The sequence below is a fragment of the Sinocyclocheilus grahami genome, unplaced genomic scaffold (genome assembly GCF_001515645.1).
Source record: "Sinocyclocheilus grahami isolate Dianchi unplaced genomic scaffold, SAMN03320097.WGS_v1.1 scaffold365.1, whole genome shotgun sequence".
Lineage (NCBI taxonomy): Eukaryota > Metazoa > Chordata > Actinopteri > Cypriniformes > Cyprinidae > Sinocyclocheilus > Sinocyclocheilus grahami.
Window position 1 is genome coordinate 133,462 of NW_015505544.1, and position 22,942 is coordinate 156,403.

Sequence of the window (22,942 nt, forward strand, 5' to 3'; positions counted from 1 at the left end):
TATATATATATATATATATATATATATATATATATATATATATATAGCCGATCGCTTAAATTCATTCTTTTAGTTTTTTTTGTCTTAATTTCACATTTTTATTATTTAATTAATTAAATCAAAATGAGCATTTCATCAACTTATGAAACCAGAAGACTAATGTTTAATGCACTTCATGTTGTGGATCTCTCTTTTTTTTTGTTCTCTTCTCCTTTTTTTGGTCAATATGGTACAAGATTATGCTATTCAAATCAATGTGATGAACAAGTTTAGTCAAAAGTAATCAAAAAGTGGTCAGATACCATTACCTAAAATGTGTAATGTAATAGATTGTTAGTAACTATTTTCATTTTGTAATTTGCAATCAGTAATACTAAAAAATTTAAGTAATCTACTGATAATACATAGCCAAATTCTGCTGTTGTTCATTTTTTATTTAGCTAGTTAATTAGTTATTTTCTCTGCATTGTGGTGTTTTCTAGTTTTGTTGATAGAATTTAGTTCAGATTGATATGATTAATTGCTGTTTAACCCATCCCATGTCATGTTCCAGTCATTTTGACCTGGAGAGGGTTTTTTTCCCCCTCAAAAATACTAGTTAATGTTATCGCATACTCACACATTTAACAACTTCTTTTTTATAATTTTTAAAATAAATAAATTTTTTGATATAATTTTTTATAATATAACTTAATTTTTTGATACACTTTTTAGGAGTTTTTTTCCCCCACCTTGTTAAACTTGTGTTGTTCCCGGTCCAAAATGAACGGTCTACAAAACATTTCTTATAAATTTCACTTTTAATAATTGTGTGCTCAGACCTATAGCTTGTCACCTTGGGTGGATCTTAAAATTCCTTTTGACCATTTTGATGATTTCTGAAACCATTTGGCTTTGTGCAGCTATGCGAGGATCCATGGAGCGATGCAAACGCTCGACAGCACAGTGGAGTTAAGTAAGTCAGGCGGTGTCCTCTCTGAAGACAAACACATACTCTGAGAAAAAGCCTTCTGTTTACCAGAGCCAAGCGCGGCAGTCTTCCAGAGCAGCTTAAAACCTCTCGCACAAACACTCAATTAATCAAGTCCGTTTTAAATTCCACACATCAGTCCGCAATAGAGAGTCTGACATTAGCACACAAGTTGTACGGCAAAGGGATTCTGGTACTTTAAAGGGGTCATATGATGCGATTAAAATTTTTCCTTTCTCTTTGAAGTGTTACAAGCTCTTGGTGCATAAAGAAGATCTGTAAAGTTGCAAAGACTAAAGTCTCAAATCCAAAGAGATATTCTTTATAAAAGTTAAGAGTCAACCACGCCTAGCTAAAACGGCTCGTTCTAACATGCCCCCACATGTCTACGTCACGATGTGGGAAGATTTGCGTAACGCAGGCCAAATGTTCACGCAAAGAAAGAAGGCGTAACTTTTATTCTCGCTGTAGTATTGTTGATGCCGCCATGTCGTGAAGACGCTGTGTGTTTCGTTGTTGTAGCGAAACTACTTTGTTTGGCCTTCCAAAAGAGCATATGCAAGCTTTAAGGGGCGCGACTAGAGGGATAAGTCCAGGTACAAGGCAAGGTCCAGGCAGGGGCAAACAGTATCAAAAATGGGGGAAGACGCGAGGAGGAATCCGACAGACACAGGCGAAGATCAAGAACGAGAACACAGACAAGGCAAGACTAAGGTGGGGCTAAAACAAACTAAACGGGCTTCGTAGTGGAGCTATCGCTAGGGGAGTGATAATCGCTAAACAATACTCGGCAGTAACGCGTTTCAGAAAGGCGGGGCATAGAGGAGAAACAATAATGTAGCGTATGTACATTATCATATGACCCCTTTAATATCAACAAACTCTCACTGGAACACATCAGCAGCTCCTGTGAAGACGAATCTTTATACTCCATTTCAACTTTTCAAACAAAGGATTTGGGATTATTTTTACATATTAGAGTTGTTAAGCCTGTCTGTTCGGCATTTGGAGCGTTTTCAATAGAACGCTGAGTTCTGTATCAATCGAATGCAAATGTCCACATGCAAAACTTACACGCATCAACAGCCTGATGCCATATTTAAAGTGAGCGAATCAGATACTGTTTCACATATTATTTTTGTATGCACTACCATTCAAATGTTTAGGGTAAGAAATATTTTTTTTTTATGTTTTTGAAAGATGCTGATCAATTGTAAATATTATTACAATTAAAAAAAAAAAATTTGTTTGTATTTTATATTATTTATTCCTATGATGATAAAGATGAATTTTCAGCAGTCATTACTCCAGTCTTTATTGTCACATGATGCTTCAGAATTCATTCTGATTTGGTGCATTGAACATTTTTTCATGTTAAGGTTTTCATGTTCATGTTTCATAACATTATCTTGTTACATGATACTGTTTCACATATTATTTTTGTATGCACTACCATTCAAATGTTTAGGGTAAGAAAGATTTTTTTTTATGTTTTTGAAAGATGCTGATCAATTGTAAATATTATTACAATTAAAAAAAAAAATTGTTTGTATTTTATATTATTTATTCCTATGATGATAAAGATGAATTTTCAGCAGTCATTACTCCAGTCTTTATTGTCACATGATGCTTCAGAATTCATTCTGATTTGGTGCATTGAACATTTTTTTTATTATTATTATCAATGTTGAAAGCAGTTTGAAATGTTGAATAGTGCTGCTTACTATTTTTGTGGAAACCGAAGAACAGCATTTATTTGAAATACAAATATTTTATTAAAATAATTTTCATTAATTGAATGCCTCTTTGCTAAATAAAATTATTCAATTATTTCCGGCAAAAGAAAAAAAAAAATCTTGCTGACTAAACTTTTGAACAGTAGTGTACAGGGAATATATAAATTCTCTACACAAATAATAAAATATAGTAAGCAGAATATACTATAATTAGTACAGTATGCAGTAAATTTCATTTTGTACTCTTTTGGTTATGTTTGGAATGGAGTTAGCATACTATTTACTGCACAGCACCTTATACCACGGTTCTTAAAAATTATGAGTGAAACGATAAGCATTATTCCATAGTTGTCACATGACGTCATCATCATTGCATGTGAGCTACATCCAGTTATCATGCGATCATCTTGGAAATAAAGTAGTTATGTTGAAAGCAGTTTGAAATGTTGAATAGTGCTGCTTACTATTTTTGTGGAAACCGAAGAACAGCATTTATTTGAAATACAAATATTTTATTAAAATAATTTTCATTAATTGAATGCCTCTTTGCTAAATAAAATTATTCAATTATTTCCGGCAAAAGAAAAAAAAAATCTTGCTGACTAAACTTTTGAACAGTAGTGTATTACTTCTCTACACAAACAATAAAATATAGTAAGCAGAATATACTATAATTAGTACAGTATGCAGTCAATTTCATTTTGTACTCTTTTGGTTATGTTTGGAATGGAGTTAGCATACTATTTACTGCACAGCACCTTATACCACGGTTCTTAAAAATTATGAGTGAAAAGATAAGCATTATTCCATAGTTATCACATGGTGGAAGATATTAATCAGTTGCTTATTTAAATGTCACCTGGAAGCAGCGGAAGGAAAATGAGGCCGGTGGGAAATGGAGTCTTTTCAGTAGCAATTCCACAATTGGATCATCTGGATTGGTTTATTGAGGCATTCAGAAACACAGAGAGCTCTCATAACTGCCATTATGAACACCCTGAAATTAAAAGCAATTTATAAACTCTTGTACATGTCCTTTTGGGTACAAGATGGTGTTTGAATGTCTGCCAATTATCCTGCGTGTCAGTTTGCTTTAAAGACAGCAGGATGCTGTGCTGATGCTCCCAGGAATTCTTTATCCATGGAAATTGAAGTCAGACATGCAGTAATAGTGTGTTGAGTTGAGCAATATTTATGAGTTGAGTTGAGCAGTGAGCGCAAGCTAGATTCAAGTGATTATTAAGTTTTGAATATGGATATTTTTCTTACAAAAACGCTTCGATTCGCTACAGAAGGCCTTTGTTCACCCCCCGGAGCCGTGTGAGACACTTTTTTTTATGGATGGGCGATTTTTATTTAAGTTCTTTTGGACAGAAGCAATGCAACACCCGCTGAGTGGCATTAAACAGCTTGAAAGATCAAAGACAATTTTTAATATAACTCCAGCTGGATTCATCTGAAAGAAGAAAGTCATATACACCTAGGATGCCTCGTGGGTGAGTAAAACGCAGCCTAATTTTAATTTTTGGGTGAACTAACCCTTTAAGGCAGGAGTTTCAGAGTTGGGAGCGTGTCAGTGAGAAAAGATGTCAAACACAATAGATGCAGCGTCTGTATTGACTGTAAGTTTGCTGAAATTATTTATATAATAAATATGTAATTTATAATAAAAATATAAGAATATATAATAAATTATTTTACAGGCAAAGTCTTAGTTTGAGATTTCAGAGCGATTACTTTCATTTTTATTATTTATTTATTTGATTTGGGATTTGGGATTTGTTTTTAAATTTCAATTTAGTTTTGTTATTTGCCATATTTCAATTTCACAAAGAAATGTGCAGCATTTTTTTTGTCTGAGAAATAATAAAAGGACACCTTTTTATTTATAATTTGTCTTAAATCTCATTTTGAAAATCAGTATCGTGAATCGTATCGCATCGTGAGTTGAGTGAATCCTACATCCTAGTCTCTTGTAATGTTTCTTTGTTTCTAAATTGTTTAAATAAATCAGAAATAAAAAATACAATAGTATTGTACAATTGCCATAATGATTACATAACAGTTCAGTTTACAGCACAATTTATAGCAACAAATACATAGTGATTCAATTTACAGCACCTTCATAAATTACATAAAAACATAAAAAAGGAAAAACACACCTGATGCACATTCTTTATTCACCATTTTGAAGAAGTAGAGTTTAATAAATCTTGCTGAATTTTTTTTTTGTAGAAAAGGTACATCATCATCATCTTACTACGACCAAAGTGTCTTAAACACACTTGATTACGATGCATAAATACGAACTTCCCAGAATTACTTGAACGTACGATAAGCATTTGACACTTCTTTGACATTACGTTGACTGAGCGTTACATTTATGTATGTGTATTCTTACGAGACTTGCTTCCTCACACAGTTCACTGCTCTCCTGGCAGGCACAATTTCCAAGGCTGAAGAAGTATAAATCTCCTCTAGGTTGTTATGGGTAAATACTGTAAGCTTTAAAAGATTATAGTCTAAATCTGGGTTTACAAACCAAGGCTGCACACAAGCAACTAGGGGAATCTGGAAGTATTCTGTGCATGCATACACATAGAAACACACACACTTCCATTGATGACAGATGAGGCAAGAAATGCTTTATAATACAGCTTCCTCTTAGCCAGATTATGCCTTCTTAGAATACTAAGGACGTTTTTTACAGAGGTCATGGTTTCAGTGTGGGAGGATTTACAGCTTCCATATTGTCCTCTCACAGTGCTTTATAACTGTGAAAAATATCTGCAGGATTTTTGTTGGGTGTGCAAATTCCGTAGTAAAGCATGATAATGTGTGTGTGTGTGTGTGTGTGTGTGTGTGTGCATGGGTATGTAAGTGTAGCAAGGTGAAATGTTTTTCCTCTGCATTTATGTTGTATAAAGTGAATTCAAACTGATTTTCAGTTTTGATAAACAGTTCCTATCGTTCCATTATCTGATGCATTTGGGATCGTGAATCCTTCTGGGAGTACTTGAACACTTTGATAATGATCTCGATGTAGCTCTAATGTAGGTTAGTTATGTTTATTTATATATATATATATATATATATATATATATATATAGCAGAGGTTACCAATTAGCAGTCCACAGTCCAGAATCATTGATCATTAATTACTGCAATTATAAACATAGTGAGGTTTATTTCTCCATACTGAGAAACCAAGCATCAGAAGCAGCATATACCTTAAAATATGTTTCACAATGTTTTTATACAGAATCCTAATAGAAGAAAATGACTTTGACAAGTGTAGAGACACTTTTAAATAGGTCTACATTATGTTCAGTTACTGCACAGTAGTGAGAAGCGTACTTATATAATACAACAGCCAGTGAGAGTGATTTAAAGGTGGGGTAAGCTATTTCTAGTAGCCAATGTTGACATATGAAATCACCAAAACAAACACGCCCCTACCCCAAAAGGGTCTCGCCCCTATGTTGATAGCTCAGCCCCACACATATGTACACGACCCAGGAAACGATTAGCTCTGTGAAACAAAGCAAAACCAATGTTACACTGTGTCTACACCGGACGCGAGTGGCGTGGCGCGACAAAATACTATAGAACTCATAATCAGTGATGCTGTCTACACCATAGATATATATACATATCTATGGTCTACACTGGATGCGGCGCGGCACGACACGACAAATCCCTGACAGAAAACTGCTGCTGCGTTCTATTTATGATGTATTGACACAGATTTCAAGTGATTTTCAACGGTCGCTTTGTCGCATCCAGTGTACTAGACAGACTTTAGCTGTTGCAGCACAGACATGGTGTGACTTACCTATCGAGAAGAAACAAAGCAACCTTGGCGTCCGATCACAGGCCTTCTGCTCCTTGAGTTCTCTCCAGCGCTGGAAAGCTGATCCGATATTTACACGGGTCCTACTTCTTGCCTTTATTGCCTTAAGCCTTTGTTTGTTCCGCAGACGTTTTCCTCTTTTGTTTTTTATCCGCCATCTCTATCTTTCTGTCGCTCGGCTCAGCTAATGTCCGTCCCGTGCACTGAACTCTCTCTCCTCCACATCATGAGTAGACACGCCCCTTACTGCTGATTGGCTACAAGTTTGTTTTGCTATTCGGCCCAAATCAGTTTTCTAAAGCATTTTTGAAAATTTCTATTGAAAATAAATGCTGTTCTTTTGGACTTTCTTTTCATCAAAGAATCCTTAAAAAATGTCACGATTAAAAATATTGAGCAGCACGATTTTCAACATTGATAATTAAAAGAAATGTTTCTTGAGCACCAGAATCAGAAGCCATATTAGAATGGTCAAAGCCAGTGTGTGAACACTCGAGAGCAACTGTAGTTATACACATGTATGAATATCTATCACAAATGATTTTGCTAAACTAAACACAAAACAAGAAGATGAAGGCGTACGTTAACACAAGATCAATAAGTTACCATAGTTTATGAACCTGCATTATTGAGTTAATACATACATACCTACACATTCTCACGTGTGAAAGGCAAACCCATTTCTTCGGGAATTCAAATCTCATTGGTTTTTACAATCAGAGGCTGCGTAATGTTGTGGCATCTTGGAAAACTCATTGATTTTAACTGTGGGTGACGACACATTGGCCGTTGCAAGATGGCGGATGCGTCAACTATATATATATATATATATATATATATATATATATATAGCAGAGGTTACCAATTAGCAGTCCACAGTCCAGAATCATTGATCATTAATTACTGCAATTATAAACATAGTGAGGTTTATTTCTCCAAACCAAGCAACCAAGCATCAGAAGCAGCATATACCTTAAAATATGTTTCACAATGTTTTTATACAGAATCCTAATAGAACTTTGACAAGTTGACAAGTGTAGAGACACTTTTAAATAGGTCTACATTATGTTCAGTTACTGCACAGTAGTGAGAAGCGTACTTATATAATACAACAGCCAGTGAGAGTGATTTAAAGGTGGGGTAAGCTATTTCTAGTAGCCAATGTTGACATATGAAATCACCAAAACAAACACGCCCCTACCCCAAAAGGGTCTCGCCCCTATGTTGATAGCTCAGCCCCACACATATGTACACGACCCAGGAAACGATTAGCTCTGTGAAACAAAGCAAAACCAATGTTACACTGTGTCTACACCGGACGCGAGTGGCGTGGCGCGACAAAATACTATAGAACTCATAATCAGTGATGCTGTCTACACCATAGATATATATACATATCTATGGTCTACACTGGATGCGGCGCGGCACGACACGACAAATCCCTGACAGAAAACTGCTGCTGCGTTCTATTTATGATGTATTGACACAGATTTCAAGTGATTTTCAACGGTCGCTTTGTCGCATCCAGTGTACTAGACAGACTTTAGCTGTTGCAGCACAGACATGGTGTGACTTACCTATCGAGAAGAAACAAAGCAACCTCGGCGTCCGATCACAGGCCTTCTGCTCCTTGAGTTCTCTCCAGCGCTGGAAAGCTGATCCGATATTTACACGGGTCCTACTTCTTGCCTTTATTGCCTTAAGCCTTTGTTTGTTCCGCAGACGTTTTCCTCTTTTGTTTTTTATCCGCCATCTCTATCTTTCTGTCGCTCGGCTCAGCTAATGTCCGTCCCGTGCACTGAACTCTCTCTCCTCCACATCATGAGTAGACACGCCCCTTACTGCTGATTGGCTACAAGTTTGTTTTGCTATTCGGCCCAAATCAGTTTTCTAAAGCATTTTTGAAAATTTCTATTGAAAATAAATGCTGTTCTTTTGGACTTTCTTTTCATCAAAGAATCCTTAAAAAATGTCACGATTAAAAATATTGAGCAGCACGATTTTCAACATTGATAATTAAAAGAAATGTTTCTTGAGCACCAGAATCAGAAGCCATATTAGAATGGTCAAAGCCAGTGTGTGAACACTCGAGAGCAACTGTAGTTATACACATGTATGAATATCTATCACAAATGATTTTGCTAAACTAAACACAAAACAAGAAGATGAAGGCGTACGTTAACACAAGATCAATAAGTTACCATAGTTTATGAACCTGCATTATTGAGTTAATACATACATACCTACACATTCTCACGTGTGAAAGGCAAACCCATTTCTTCGGGAATTCAAATCTCATTGGTTTTTACAATCAGAGGCTGCGTAATGTTGTGGCATCTTGGAAAACTCATTGATTTTAACTGTGGGTGACGACACATTGGCCGTTGCAAGATGGCGGATGCGTCAACATGTCTGGAACGGTCAAATGTGGTATCTACGTATACATATCTCTGCCCATGCACTGTATCAACTCTTGAGACCATCTTAGTTATTTTTGGTTATTTGATTGTTAAATTATTCTTAATTATCTTTCAACCTGTACTGTTCATTGTTATCCAAAGTCTGTTCATATTTTTAAAGGCTTTATCTGAGATAACAAATTAAATCAGGCAACTTATCCACTGTACCGGTGTTTGAAGTGGAAATATGCTGAATTGCCACACAAAAGAAAGCCTATATCCTTTTTACATATTCGCTGTCATTTCAAATCTCCTATCTTCCATTTAGAGATATAAGTGTCTTTTCCTCCAGTCTTCATGCTGATAGATGCCTAAGATAACCTTTAAAGGGATCCTGTATTACACACGACTGTGGCCGACGACTGATCACTACTGCTGATTGGGACCTTGTGGGTTAAGTGATGCCACATCTAAATCATAAATCAGTCCGGCAACCAGCTCTCTTGACCTGAAGGTCATTGTTTCATTAACTTCCTGCCATCCATATCTGCCCACAAATTCAGTAGTCGTTGCTTTGGCAGTGCTCCTGTCTCTTCACACACATACTGTACACACACACACATCTCCATCACCTGCGTGCTTTCACATTGAGCAGCATTAACTACACAGAGCCGTTGTTCACTGACGAGCTGCGCCAAACCACGTTCATATTCGCGCGATTTTTAGCGCAGCTCCTCAGTGAACAACGGCTCTGTGTAGTTAATGCTGCTCAATGTGACAGCACGCAGGTGATGGAGATTTACCGCTGATTACAGAACCGGCTTTCTGACAAGATGCGCGTTAAATATCGCATGCGATTAATCGTGCAGCCCTAATGCGCACATACCTTTACTTTATTGCTTATGCCTTATTGATTCTTGAAGTGGTAATATTCTTACTGATCTACAGCGTTCATAAATCTTGGGTGTGTTTGGAAGCAGCCACATTCTCTTCCATGTTGATTGACAGCCCGTTGCCCCTGGTTTACTCTCAAACAGGCCTCAGATCTCTAGCAAAGGGGAATTGAACGAACAGAAGCCTGTTCTCAACTCTACGGCGGCCCATCCGCAGGGAGAGTGGCTTTCCTACGGCTCTGGCCGCTTACGCTGTGGGTGGGTAAACAGTGTCGGTGCTTCTCTTTCAGGAGATTATCAGATAAAGAATGGGGAGGATGACACAAGCACAATCAGATAACACCCCTCCACTCAAGCAGCTGTTCGTTTCCTCCCTCGCTATGAGAAAGGATCCACATCTTCTGTGGAAACTGAAATAGAGGGTGGCAGCTACCTTTTATTAAACTGTGAACAGGAGAGTAACAGTTGTTTTCTACAACAAAACAAGGATGCGCTTTATTTCCACAGTGTTGTTTTAGCTGATCACTATATTACTACAGTACAGATAAAATGTCTTTGAATTTCATTGGATAAGAATGCTTGGACAGAGTTGAAGACACTGGTTTAATTCAGTGTTGTGATGACTACTGGTCCAATTCTTGATTCATTCAAACAGATGTTTACAGGCGGTGTTTTGTCAACTAAATTACTGACAAAAATGTGACAAAAGTTTTTTTATTTTTTATTATTATTTCCTCAATGAGAACAAAGGCAACATGGAAAATGTGAGTAAAATGTCTAGTAAAATATAAATGACAAATAATACAATCAACGTCAAACTATGCTACTGCAAAAGTGAATGAGGTTACAGCACATGCTGGTTTCTGAAATTCTCTATTTCCATCTAAAACATGGACAATTAATAACTAAAGCATGGAAATTTCACAACTGTGCAATAGTGTACTCACAATGATATTTCAGCAGTTCAGGATTGCATTTTTGCTTTTTTTCCACATGTTGTTATTGTTAAATCTAAATAGGGTTAAATTAATTTGACTTAATTTTGTTCTTTCTTGTCAACTAAAATTTTATTTTTGTGGACGAAAAGTAGATGCCATTTTCAAGTAAAATTAATTAGAATGAATATGACATTACAAAATATCTATAAAGCAAACTATGCAATGACTAATAAACTGTGTAAATATTGTTCTGTTTACAGGAGTGGATTGAATGCTCTCAAAGACTGTATCCATACAAAGATGGTTCACTTTTGTGATTGGGAAAATGTGCAATGTACAATATGGCGAAACAAGTCCTGCCTTCTAAATAAAAGAGCCAGTATTTTTTTCATACTTTGATACTGTTTTTATGAACCAGTAGCCAATCTCCTTTTCAGTTATTGCAGTTATTGACTGTAGCTGCGTCCCAATTCAGGGGCTGCATCCATAGAAGGATGCAGACTTTAAAGTCGAACTGAGTATTGTTAAATGGGACAGTCTAGATTATGGAGGATTGCTATTGGTGCCTAGCAACTGTGACAGCTGCAGTTGACGAGTGGCAGCTACATTTGTACTGGACTTTTTTGAAAGTTATATTCAGCTGTCTGAAAACAAAACAGGGTTCACAACTTGTCTTCATTTGTTCACATTAGTCCATTTATGTGTATATTAAAAAGTATAAAATAATTTCTTTGAGGAATCAATATAGTTCTTCTATGGAATCACTGCAAAAAAATCAAAAACTTTTTGCAACCTTTATTTTTAAGAGTGTGGCACCTTTCCATTGTACAAAGGTTCTTCAGATTATTGAATATTCTCCACACTAAAAAAAAAATGCTTCTTTTGATAAGTGTGACAAGAAGGGTTCTTTGGGAACCCAAAATGGTTATTTTATTGAATCACCATGAAAACCTCATTTGGAACCTTTATTTTCTTATCATACAAACTTTATTTAATAATTGAGTCCAACGAGGCTCAAATTGGAATTAACTACAGCAAATGGATCTAAAGCTTTCATGCATGAGACACGCAGAATTTTATAATACAGTATAATAAACAGAACAACTAGTTCCCTTTCATGGGAACTTCGAACTGCGTCCTCTAGGGGTCGCTATGGGGAACGCCTCGTCGTGACCCGTGTCTGAAGCATACATTGAAAAAACACCAACTCGTTGGCCGGCGACAGCCATGACGTCACTACCGGTGCGACTCCAGTATAAATCGGCGCCGGGAGCTACACATCATTCTCTTCTTCGTCTTCATTGACTGTTCTGTTTGAAGCGTGCATTTTCAAGGAAAAAGTAAGAGCTATCTATTTATTATGGCGAGCACTAGTAGAGCATTTAGAAGGTGTGTGCATCCGTGTCCGTTGTCCATTGCGGTTCTGTTTACATAGTACAAGCTTGCTGAACTCACTCTCAAAATTCTGTTGTAAGTCCTAAAAAATTTTATAACTGTTGTGACTCCCTTTAGATATGTTCTGGTATGTGATTAGCCACAGAGTGAGAATGTTGATGGCAGAGCCCAGATCCTGTTTCCACACCATTCCCTTCTTTGATCAATCATTTTATCTTATTTCTGCCAATGAATCTCTTTTCTCTTGTGTGTTACCCTACCCTAGTTCTGTAATGTAATCTTTCTCATTCGTTCTTTTTTCATCCTACATTACTGTGCATCTGCTGGTTCAAGGCCTGATCTGAATTCTCAGTGTGGATGTTGAGCAGCATGTGCAATTTGTGAAATGTTAAACAAAGATTGGTTGCACAGAAACTTTACAATAAATTTGCATGCTAACTAGCCATACCTTGACCCTTTGACCCCAAACTAATAAGCAACAAGATTAGCCAATCACAACAGAGATATTTTACAAAGAAGTCTTAAAGGTACAGTATGATATAATGGCCGTGGAACTAAATTGCAATTGTTTTTGCTGTACGAAACCTTGACTAACATTATAAGTGGACTTGTAATGCTACAAAAGTGTAGGATTAATGTCTTGCTTCATATCCTACACTCTCATACTGCCAGGAACCACGTGTCTGTGTTCCAAAATAGAAGTGAATATGTCATAATAGTGATGGGTGTCCTCTGCGATCATACACACAGTGACCCACATAAGTGCTCACAGGAGGATGAAATGACAGAGAAATAAATCAGCCGTTTACACCAGATCAATCCACAAATCAATTAGTCTCTTCAGTAAAGGTAACTGAGGTACAATCCAATCCTCTCTGAATGGGTTCAGGCTCATGTTTGTATGTATGTACGTGTGTCTTTTCTAAGAGAAGTCATCTTCAATGAGATTCGGTTCTGTAAATGCCACTGTCTCTGTCCATGTATGAATATCAGAGTGAACGGGGGGATCACAGAGCGAAATATCACCCATACTAAATATAAGCCCATCTAATCATAGAGGGGTGAGAGTAATTAAACTGTCCACCTATTAGTTCTGTGTAGCACAATGCTGCTTCTGATAGAATATTTTCATTTATGTTAGGATGAAGAGTAGGGCTGTATTGAAACATGAGACATAAAAATTGTGTTGGCAGACAGCAAACCCATGCTGTTCACTGAATGGGGTTATTGTACCAAAAATGGCAATTTCTTTAGTGAATCAGTTTTAAAGCGACCAGTGTAGACTGATTGTCAAAAGGAAAGACTCTTGTGAGTCAGTTCTTCTTAATGAATAGTTCCAAAAAAGTTGGCAGTTTGAATCAGTTATAAACTGATCAAATTTACTGCGTTAGCAGAGAGAATTTATTTAAGTTGCCAGCAAGAATGGACATTATAACTGAATCAGATTGGAATTGAAAGCGTATTGCATCGGAATTGTGCTGAATTTAATCAGAAAATCTAAACTAACACCCAGGCCTAGTATATTTTGTATTGTTTTCAGACCTATGTCTGTGAAATAATCAGTATTTCCCTAACACCCTTAAATGGCACTTAAAAACTAAATGTGTGTTTGGTTGCGTTTCATGTCAGTCAATCTCTTCCTGTCCAAGTGTGCAGTTTTTTATCAGAATAAGCTGCAGGGAGGACCATAATTTTAAAGTTTGGCTAGATTAAACTGTATTGTTTGATACAATAATATCTTGCACCTTAAGTATTCTGCTCTTAGCCGCTATTGTTGGATTGAGTCTGGTATTTGAAATGAATGTGGATCACCAGAGAATGTGAGCATTTGAAAATGAAGGAATTCTATACAGAGAAGTGTTGAGAGCAATTGGGTACTGAGGAGATTTCACTGAAAGTACTGTTACATAATCCTTCACAGCAGGTTTATGTCTAAATGTTTCTTTAAGTTATTTAAGGACAACAGTTGTGATCAATACAATTTATAGTATTGAAGTTATTTTTACTGAATTAGAGGTTTTTGTTTAGAGTGGAGCAGTGATGTTGTTGTTTGTTGTTGGCCAACCTGATAGTTAACATAACCCTGGTTCCCTTGACAAAAACCCAATAGGATTTTTCCATTGGCTTTTGGATTATAGCAGGAAATACGTTGTTTGACCAACAAACGTTTAAGGTTCTTACACATTTTGTTCATTAAAATAATATTCAGGGGAAAAAAAAACGTTTATGAATTTTGAAGCCTAAATTTAGCCTAAAGTAAAATGCTAAACATAGGCTATAAATAAGCTACACCGCCATTGCATAACTTTAACGTCTCCACCGTTAAGCTTTTAGACAACTCTTCAGGTCTTTATTTAAAAAAAACATTTTTCATAAAAGTTTGGGTTTGAGTAGTTTGTATGAGTGTGAGTACAAACGCAACAAGGCTGTAAAAGTGTACTGGTGAATAGATGAGTTTACCTGTTTGGCATGATGACATTTACTGTCCTCAGTAACCTCTATAGTCCCATTTATGAAATTATCTTGAGCCACTAACTTTATTTCACAAATTTAACCATTTACAAAACCCATTGATTTTGGGACGATGGAATTGGAAGTGCTAAAATGCTTACTTGTTTCTGGGTTTTCCTGCAGCACTCTTTTGCTAAGACTCACACTCCAGCCCATCGGTACCAATAATAAACCTAATATTAGTTTGTGAACCACAAAAATGGAAAAGATGACTATATTGTTAAAGGTATTTCATGGATATTGAATACTGATAAATAATGAGGAGTTTTGTGGTATTATAAATAAAAGTTTAGGATGAACATGTTCATTAGCTTTGGAAGAACCAATGACTGTGGTAAAGGAATACAAACAAACACTTTCCTGCTTTCTTTTAAAGGGGTCATATGATGCAATTTAAATTTTTCCTTTTTCTTTGGAGTGTTACAAGCTCTTGGTGCATAAAGAAGAGCTGTAAAGTTGCAAAGACTAAAGTCTCAAATCCAAAGAGATATTCTTTATAAAAGTTAAGAGTCAACCACGCCTACCTAAAACGGCTCGTTCTAACACGCCCCCACATGTCTGTGTCACGATGTGAGAAGAATTGTGTAACGTAGTTTGTAGATCGGGAAGAAGGAGGCGGGAACCGGCGAACACTCAAAGAAAACTTTAATAATAAAATAAACACAAAATAGCGCGACAGCCCCTCGCAGATGACTGCCACGCACAAACGAAACCAAAACACAAAATAAAATCCAGGCCTGGTCCTCTCTTGTCTTTCACTGTCGTCACTCCTCCTTTGTATCCTTCCGGAGCTCCTCCGTGAGACTCGAGACCGGTGAGTGGCGCAGGTGTCGCGCATTAGCAATTACTCTACTGGCCTCGCTCCGTTCCCACGGCTCTCGGCCCCGCCCCTCTCGTCACAATTTGCATAACGCTGCCCAAATGTTCACGCAAAGAAAGAAGGCGTAACTTTTATTCTCGCTGTAGTATTGTTGTTGCAGCCGCCGCCATGTTGTGAAGGCACTGTGTGTTTTGTTGTGAAAGCGAAACTCCTTTGTTTGGTCTTCCAAAAGAGGACAATATCCGCTTCGTCATGCCTGGAGCTGATCCATGCTGGTCGCTGAGGAAATGCATCAACTTTGCGCTGTTGATCGCCGGATCGGCTTTCACCTTGGACAAAGCAGAGTCCATCCCAAAGTTGTCACATGTGGTTGTCGCAAGCCCGCCCGCCTCCGCTCACTCCAGCCCCAGCCGTGTGTTTCGTTGTGAAAGCGAAACTACTTGGTTTGGCCTTCCAAAAGAGTACATGACTAGAAATCAGTGGTTAAGTTGTATTTACAACACTGTTCCAGAATAGTTTAACCCAAATATTCAGATGTGTGCAGCGCATTTTATGGAGGACTGTTTCCTGATCCTGGTAGAGTAGACTACAATGCCGGCTGTTCTGACTCACAGACTGTAAGTACGTTTTTTTATATTTAAAGAATTTGCCACTGACGATTCAAACACGAGTTTTGAGCAGTGTAGAGTAGCACTTGTTGTTTGTCATTTCTCTGATCACAAATGCAGACATGGGTTTATGTTGCAACGCAATGTGTAAAAAGACAGTATAAGTCATTATAATCCGTAATTATGTCCCCACTGGATGCAACAAATGCCTCGTTTATAATGGGTTTTAATGTTTTTGTCTCGTCGCTCCAGCCGGACAGGGCATCACAGTATGGTAAGGGGAGTAACATTTCCGTCACACACTTGAGGTATTCGGCTAATCACAGCGCACTGGATAGCTGGCCAATCAGAGCATACCTCGCTTTTCAGACCGTTTTTCGAGCGTTTTAGAAAGGCGGGGCATAGAGGAGAAACAATAATGTACAGTATGTGGAAAATAATGTGTTTTTTTTTTACCTTAAACCACATAAACACATTTCATTACACCAAATACACAAAATAATGTTCTTTTTAGCAACATCATATGACCCCTTTAAATCTTTCTGCCATCTCTTCTCCTCAACTCTACAGTTTTCTCCATAGGTGGGCCCAAAGCCCCTCCAATACAGAAAGCTTGCCAAACATATCTACATTTTTTTCACAAGCCTCTACAGAGCAGTGAAATGAGAAATACTGGAAGCTATTGCTAAATGAGCAGTTTAATCACTGTTTATTGAATGCTTCCTTTCTATTCATGCCACTTTGAAAGAATGCACTTCAAACCGCAACTCTGCATCATTTTTGAAACATCAACGGCGTCGATTGTACGTTGAATGGTTCAGTTGATCTAACACGGTATGATATTTATGGTTATTGGTTATCTGAATTAAGTCTGTTTTTATATCCTATCTTATTTCTTTTTTTCAGATCCTGACTTTAAAGACATAGGAGTCCCCAAACCTCTTCCCTGTGGGTATTATTCATTCGTCTATAAGAATCCTCCATATTAATACATCTAATGGCTTTCCATTTTTTGTAATTTTTCTTCTTATGTCACCCCCGCTGCAGTTTGTGAATTCGATATGGGAGGACCTGAAGGTATCATTGAATCACAGCAGATCACCAAAGACGGCAAAGCCTTGCAGACTGAGGCAGTGGACTGCAAGTGGTACATCCGTGCCCCTCCTCGCTCCAAGGTCAGTCCCATGCAGTCAGCCCCCGTCCCAACTTCCCCCGCTCTGTCTAATATCACCCCAGTTGTTTCCCTATTGTCGTTCTGATACCCTGCCTGCCACGTTTCTGACATACGACAGCTTGTATCTGCCTCAAGCTGTGCAGTAACTGCCTAACATGCTTCAGTGTTTGGCTTCCTGTTTTGCAGTCATTTGCATTATGCGGCCATTGCGAAAACATCTCGGGGTGGATTTGTATGTTGTTTAGGTGGAAATCTGTTGAGGATAAAAATGTAGCAGCTTTTGGGTGTGTGATATACAGCAGAATAATCTCTCGCAGGGGTCCCATTGTTTTTATGGCATGAGAATCGAAGAGAATGTGTCCATGTGGGAAAGGGCAGGTGGTCCAGTTTATTTGGGAATTTTACAACTGCCCTGGTCACACTATTTACACCTGTGCAAAATACTGGATAATGTTTTATTTTCTCTTGTCTTTTTGTGATACAGTAACGGTAAAAAAAAATATCCTGCTCTTTTTTCCCTTTTTGTTTTGTTGTTTTTTTATTTGATTCAAATGGGAAAAAATAAATGCACCCTCATTAGGATAATTTATTGCATATCTGTCTGTCATAATTCTGCAGTCACATATTATTGTATGATATTCTAAACTAACTGACCATTGTCCCAGGCAACTGATTATCTATACACACTATGTTCCAAAGTTTGGGGTTCGAAATTTCTAAATGTTTTTGACAAACTTTTATTCTCACCAAGACTGTAGTTATTTGATCATAAATACAGTAAAAGCAACAATTTCATAATTTAATAATAATAATAAATACAATTAATGTTATTTGTAATACGCCTTTCTCATACTCAAAGTGCTAATACAGTAATACAGTATATTTTGTCATTTTGAATATTGTTAACATTTTCAGCAGCCATTACTCCAGTCTTTAGAAGTCATTCTAATATGCTTTGGAGCTCAATAAACATTTCTTAAAGGGGTGGTTCACTGTTTTTTTCTAGGCTTGATTGTTTATGGGGTACAGTCTAACGTGTGTTAATGCTTAGTTTTTAAATAAAGCGCATTATTTTTCACATAATTTACCTTTATTACACACCGTTCTGTCCCTTCTCTGAGAAACGGGCTGATCATTTCCTGCTTTTATGAAGCCCCACCCTCAGAAATAGGCGATGGGCTCTGATTGGTTACCTGGCCCAGTGTGTTGTGATTGGCTCAACCGCTAGTGCGCATCTAAATGTTCCGCACCTAACCTCAGCGGCATGTGCTCCGGTTGTATTGTAAACAACGGCGTTGTTAATATCGCTTATCAGTTTGAGCCCGATTGAGAAGCAGAGGATATTATTGAAGAGGATTGTGCAGAACCTGAGCAAGCACGGCTTTTAATGGAAGGCCTGTGTTTTTTGTTTGTTGTTGTCTCATACTTTTAGATATGCTGTTATTTGTAAATGCTACTGCTTATGTTAGCTTTTAATATACGGTTTCATCCTGATTAAAGCTTTAATACAGTATGGCAACTAGGGCTGTGCAATTAATCGGAAAAACTATTTTGATTTCGCCTCTAACGATTATGAAAATACAATAATCGAGATAAAACGATTATTCCGCCCCCATTCCGCCCCCTTTTCCAGCGCTGTGCTTTCGTTCCTTCATAAAAGCTTATTTTCATGTGCAAATCAGTAAAATCATGTAACGTGACTTTTGCAAAATGGGACGTGCTTGATTTATATAAGTATATTTATTCATGTTTTTAAAAGCGTGAAAGAGAACTTGCGCTGCACCTCAGGAAGGTATATGCGCTCAGAGGCGGAACTCTCTTAGCTCTTAAAGTGACAGCGGGCTATTTTCCTGCTGCGACTGTGTGTTTAATATTAATCAAACAACAAAAGACAAATTCAAAATCACATACTGCTCTTGAGTGAAGGACTTTTGTATCTTTAATAAGAAACAAAAAAGTTTAATTCTTACAGTGAAGACTGGCCCAGTTTCATAGACAGGGCTTAGCCTAAGCCAGGAGTAATTTTTATAAACATGCCTTAGAAAAAAGCATTACTGGTGTGCATCTTAAGACAAAACAAAGGCACTGACATGTTTTAAGAGATCACTCTGCAATTTCTTCAAGTTGAAACAGCTCAGATTTACATTTTAGTCTAGGACTAGGCTTAAGCCTTGTCTGTGAAACCGGGGGCTTGAGACTTGCATAAAAAAAACATTAAAGCACAGTTTGTTTCATTTGTATCTTTATATTCTATTGTATTTGTCATTTGCTTTTTTATTACTGACAGTTTAATTATTTTCAATAATTTTTAGGACGTTATGTTTGTTTGAAATTCCGCTGGTCTCTACAATGTAGATGTCAAATTTAACTGTTAAAGGGTCATATGATGTTGCTAAAAAGAACATTATTTTGTCTATTTGGTGTAATGAAATTTGTTTATGTGGTTTAAGGTTCAAAAAACATTATTTTCCACATACTGTACATTATTGTTTCTCCTCTATGCCCCGCCTTTCTGAAACGCGTCGATTTTTACAAAGCTCATCAGTCTGAAAAGTGAGGTGTGCTCTGATTGGCCAGCTATCCAGTGCATTGTGATTGGCCAAATACCTCAAGCGTGTGATGGAAATGTTACTCCCCTTACCATACTGTGATGCCCTGTCCAGCCAGAGCGATGAGACAAAAACATTAAAACCCATTATAAACGAGGCATTTGTTGCATCCAGTGTGGACATAATTACGGATTATAATGACTTATACTGTCTTTTTACCCGTTGCATCGCGCCGCGTAAACATAAAACCATGTCTGCATTTGTGATTGGAGAAATGACAAACAACAAGCGCTAATCTACACCGCTCAAAACTCTGAGTGTGTGAGTGCGTTTGAATCGTCAGTGGCAAATCATTTAAATATGAAAACGTACTTACAGTCTGTGAGTCAGAACAGCCGGCATAGTCTACACTACCAGGATCAGGAAACAGTCCTCCATAAAATGTGTTGCACACATCTGAATATTTGGATTGAACTTAGTGTTCATTTCGTTAATGAAGACTATGATGAAAAATGTTTGTTGACTAGTTTTTCCCATGACTAAGACGAGACGAAGACGAGATGACAATAAGGTCAATAAACGATAACTAAGACTATATAAACATGCAATTTCGTTGACGAAATAAGACAAGACTAAAATGTATTCAGAAAGATAAAAACTTTACCAAAAACCTCTTTTAATTTTCGTCAAAAAAGGAGACAAAATGTTATTGCAGACTGCTCTACATGCCTCTACTACATGAGCTTTCATGAGTGCGGTTGCCAGATATCAAGATTTCTAATTCCCGAATCAGAGCTTCGCTGTTAAATTCTATGGGATGATATTAGACTCAAAATGATTAATAGATGCACTCACAATTATCCATGTACTGCATACATTTTATAGATGTGTCTTACTAACCACAAACAAATGCCTTTCAATTTGAGTCTTTGGAATTTTGGATTAAATGATTGTGCAGTGATTTGTACAAATACAGACATGTTTGCGAATAAAAATGTTCTGTTCTGCATTAATATATCATAAATAGCTCATGCAAAAAGGAATCTGTGCATATGTGGATCAGGTGACACCCATGCATTAATTGACGTCTAGTTCGAGTCGATCTTGTTCAGTTCATTTGGATTTTGAGACTTCATTTTCGCAGTTTACAGCATTTCACGTCCCCCACACACACAACTACCAACGAACAAGGCCCAGTGCAATTCATTAACCGGTACACGATTTGAAAAATTTGCAAATGTGCATCACTACACTGAAACAAATGCTTTTCAACCGGTGTCTGCAGAGATAAGGATTACATTAATGTGCAGCATTTTGTTTAAATAGAGACATATTTGTGAATACAAATGTTATAGTTTGTATTAAAGTATCATGATTTGTGCATGTAGCGATTAAAATGTGCATTTGTGGATCAGGCGACACGCGTGCATTTGTTTTCTTTGTTTCTTTTTGGTTTGGCTATTCTTGTCTACCGTAGAAATATAATAAAGATGTTTTATTGAACTTGTTCTAACGTAACTTGTCTTAAGACACAGAATAGCTTATATTAATTTTGCCAAACAAGACCTTCGTGACAGTACCTTGTTTTTTCTTTCTTTCTGTAATTCAACGGCACGTTGTCAGTTATTCCTTCCTTGTAGGCTATCATTATTATGCAAAGATGAAGTTGACGATGCTGATTAGCCATGTCTGCAGTACGAGAGAAATGCACCTTTCATATAGTCCTACAGCATTGCAAACGCTGCAGCCTGTTCATTATCAGAATAAAATACAGTCAACCAAATATATAGATACACTATAGAATCTAGATACACTGCATAATTAAAACAGTCCGTAGTGCAATCCGTGCCGTTCAGCCTGAGCTCGGGCCAAGAATATATTTGCTCATGTGAAGAGGATGATCATGATTTTTTTATTTTTTTTTTGGAAAGCGGGTTAAGTATAAAGCCTGGTTTACATATAGGCCTAATAAATAATAGTCAGTTGCATTCAAATTCAAATAGCCAACATTGTGAATATGGAAACATTTGGATTTGTGCCAAATGAGAGAGTAAGAAAGATTATAGAAGATTATAGGGCCAAACAATTTTTAAAAAAGCATCTCCAGAATAAAGTCATTAGCCTATAATGCGAGATTAAACTCATTAAATATCCAGAAAAATGTAGAAATAAAATATTGAGAATAAAAATTATTCAATTTTGTTCATCAGCATCGTCAACTTCATCTTTGCAGCCGACACTGACTCAAAAAACAGTTAAGTAATAAGTAGCCTAAATAAAATATGTTCTAGCTATTTATTCGATCCACTTGAGCGCGGAATAGGCTATAGCCTATAAAACACTCGTTTAGAATAGTTTAGTTTAAGTTAATTTAATAGTTTAATTAAATATAAACGTGCGATTACTAATGGCTTAAATGAGCGACTATAATAGCCCTTTTAATAATAATAATAATAATAATATTAATAGCCTACAAGGAAGGAATAACTGACAACGTGCCGTTGAATTACAGAAAAAACAAGGTACCGTCACAAAGTTCTTGTTTGGTAAAATTAAAAGTGTCATTCAGCTGGTCAGTGTTCTGTCATGAGATCTCACTATATTGCTTGCGATTGTGATCGCTGAATAAATACACTTACTCAACTGCTGTTGTTTTAATAGAGAAATAGACTATTGCAATTATGGAATTAGTGGAATTACTATGAATTTCACTGTTATAATATTTTTCGTTTGTTTTAGCTGTTTTCATAATGTAGACAGAGAGATTGCATAAGTCTTTGGTGTTGATTTATATAATAAAAAGCCTATAATAAATCAGTACACTAGATGAGGTCAAATACACCATGTACAGTATGTGTCCACATTCTATTGATTTGTGCTTACTGGAGAAAGTGCAATACCTGAAATGCAAAAGTAAATTTCTCAAATGACGTTTCATTACGATTATAATTTTGAGAAAAAAATATTTTTTATCAGTTTAACCATTATACAGAATGACAAAAATGTGACTAATATTTCATTGACTAAAAAACCTGACTAAAATGCTCATACATTTAATTGAATAAACAAAAACAGGACAAGTTTGTCTAAATATGA

General features: G+C 36.7%; 1 protein-coding gene across 1 annotated transcript in view; it reads left to right on the plus strand.

Annotated features, from left to right (window-relative positions):
• LOC107549190 (neuropilin and tolloid-like protein 1) overlaps positions 1-22,942 on the plus strand; it is a 108,694-nt gene that overhangs the window by 66,443 nt on the left and 19,309 nt on the right. Inside the window, exons 5-6 of the mRNA XM_016230181.1 lie at positions 17,030-17,071; positions 17,171-17,298. Coding sequence (XP_016085667.1) covers positions 17,030-17,071; positions 17,171-17,298 — 170 coding nt within the window. The remainder of the gene's footprint in view (positions 1-17,029; positions 17,072-17,170; positions 17,299-22,942) is intronic.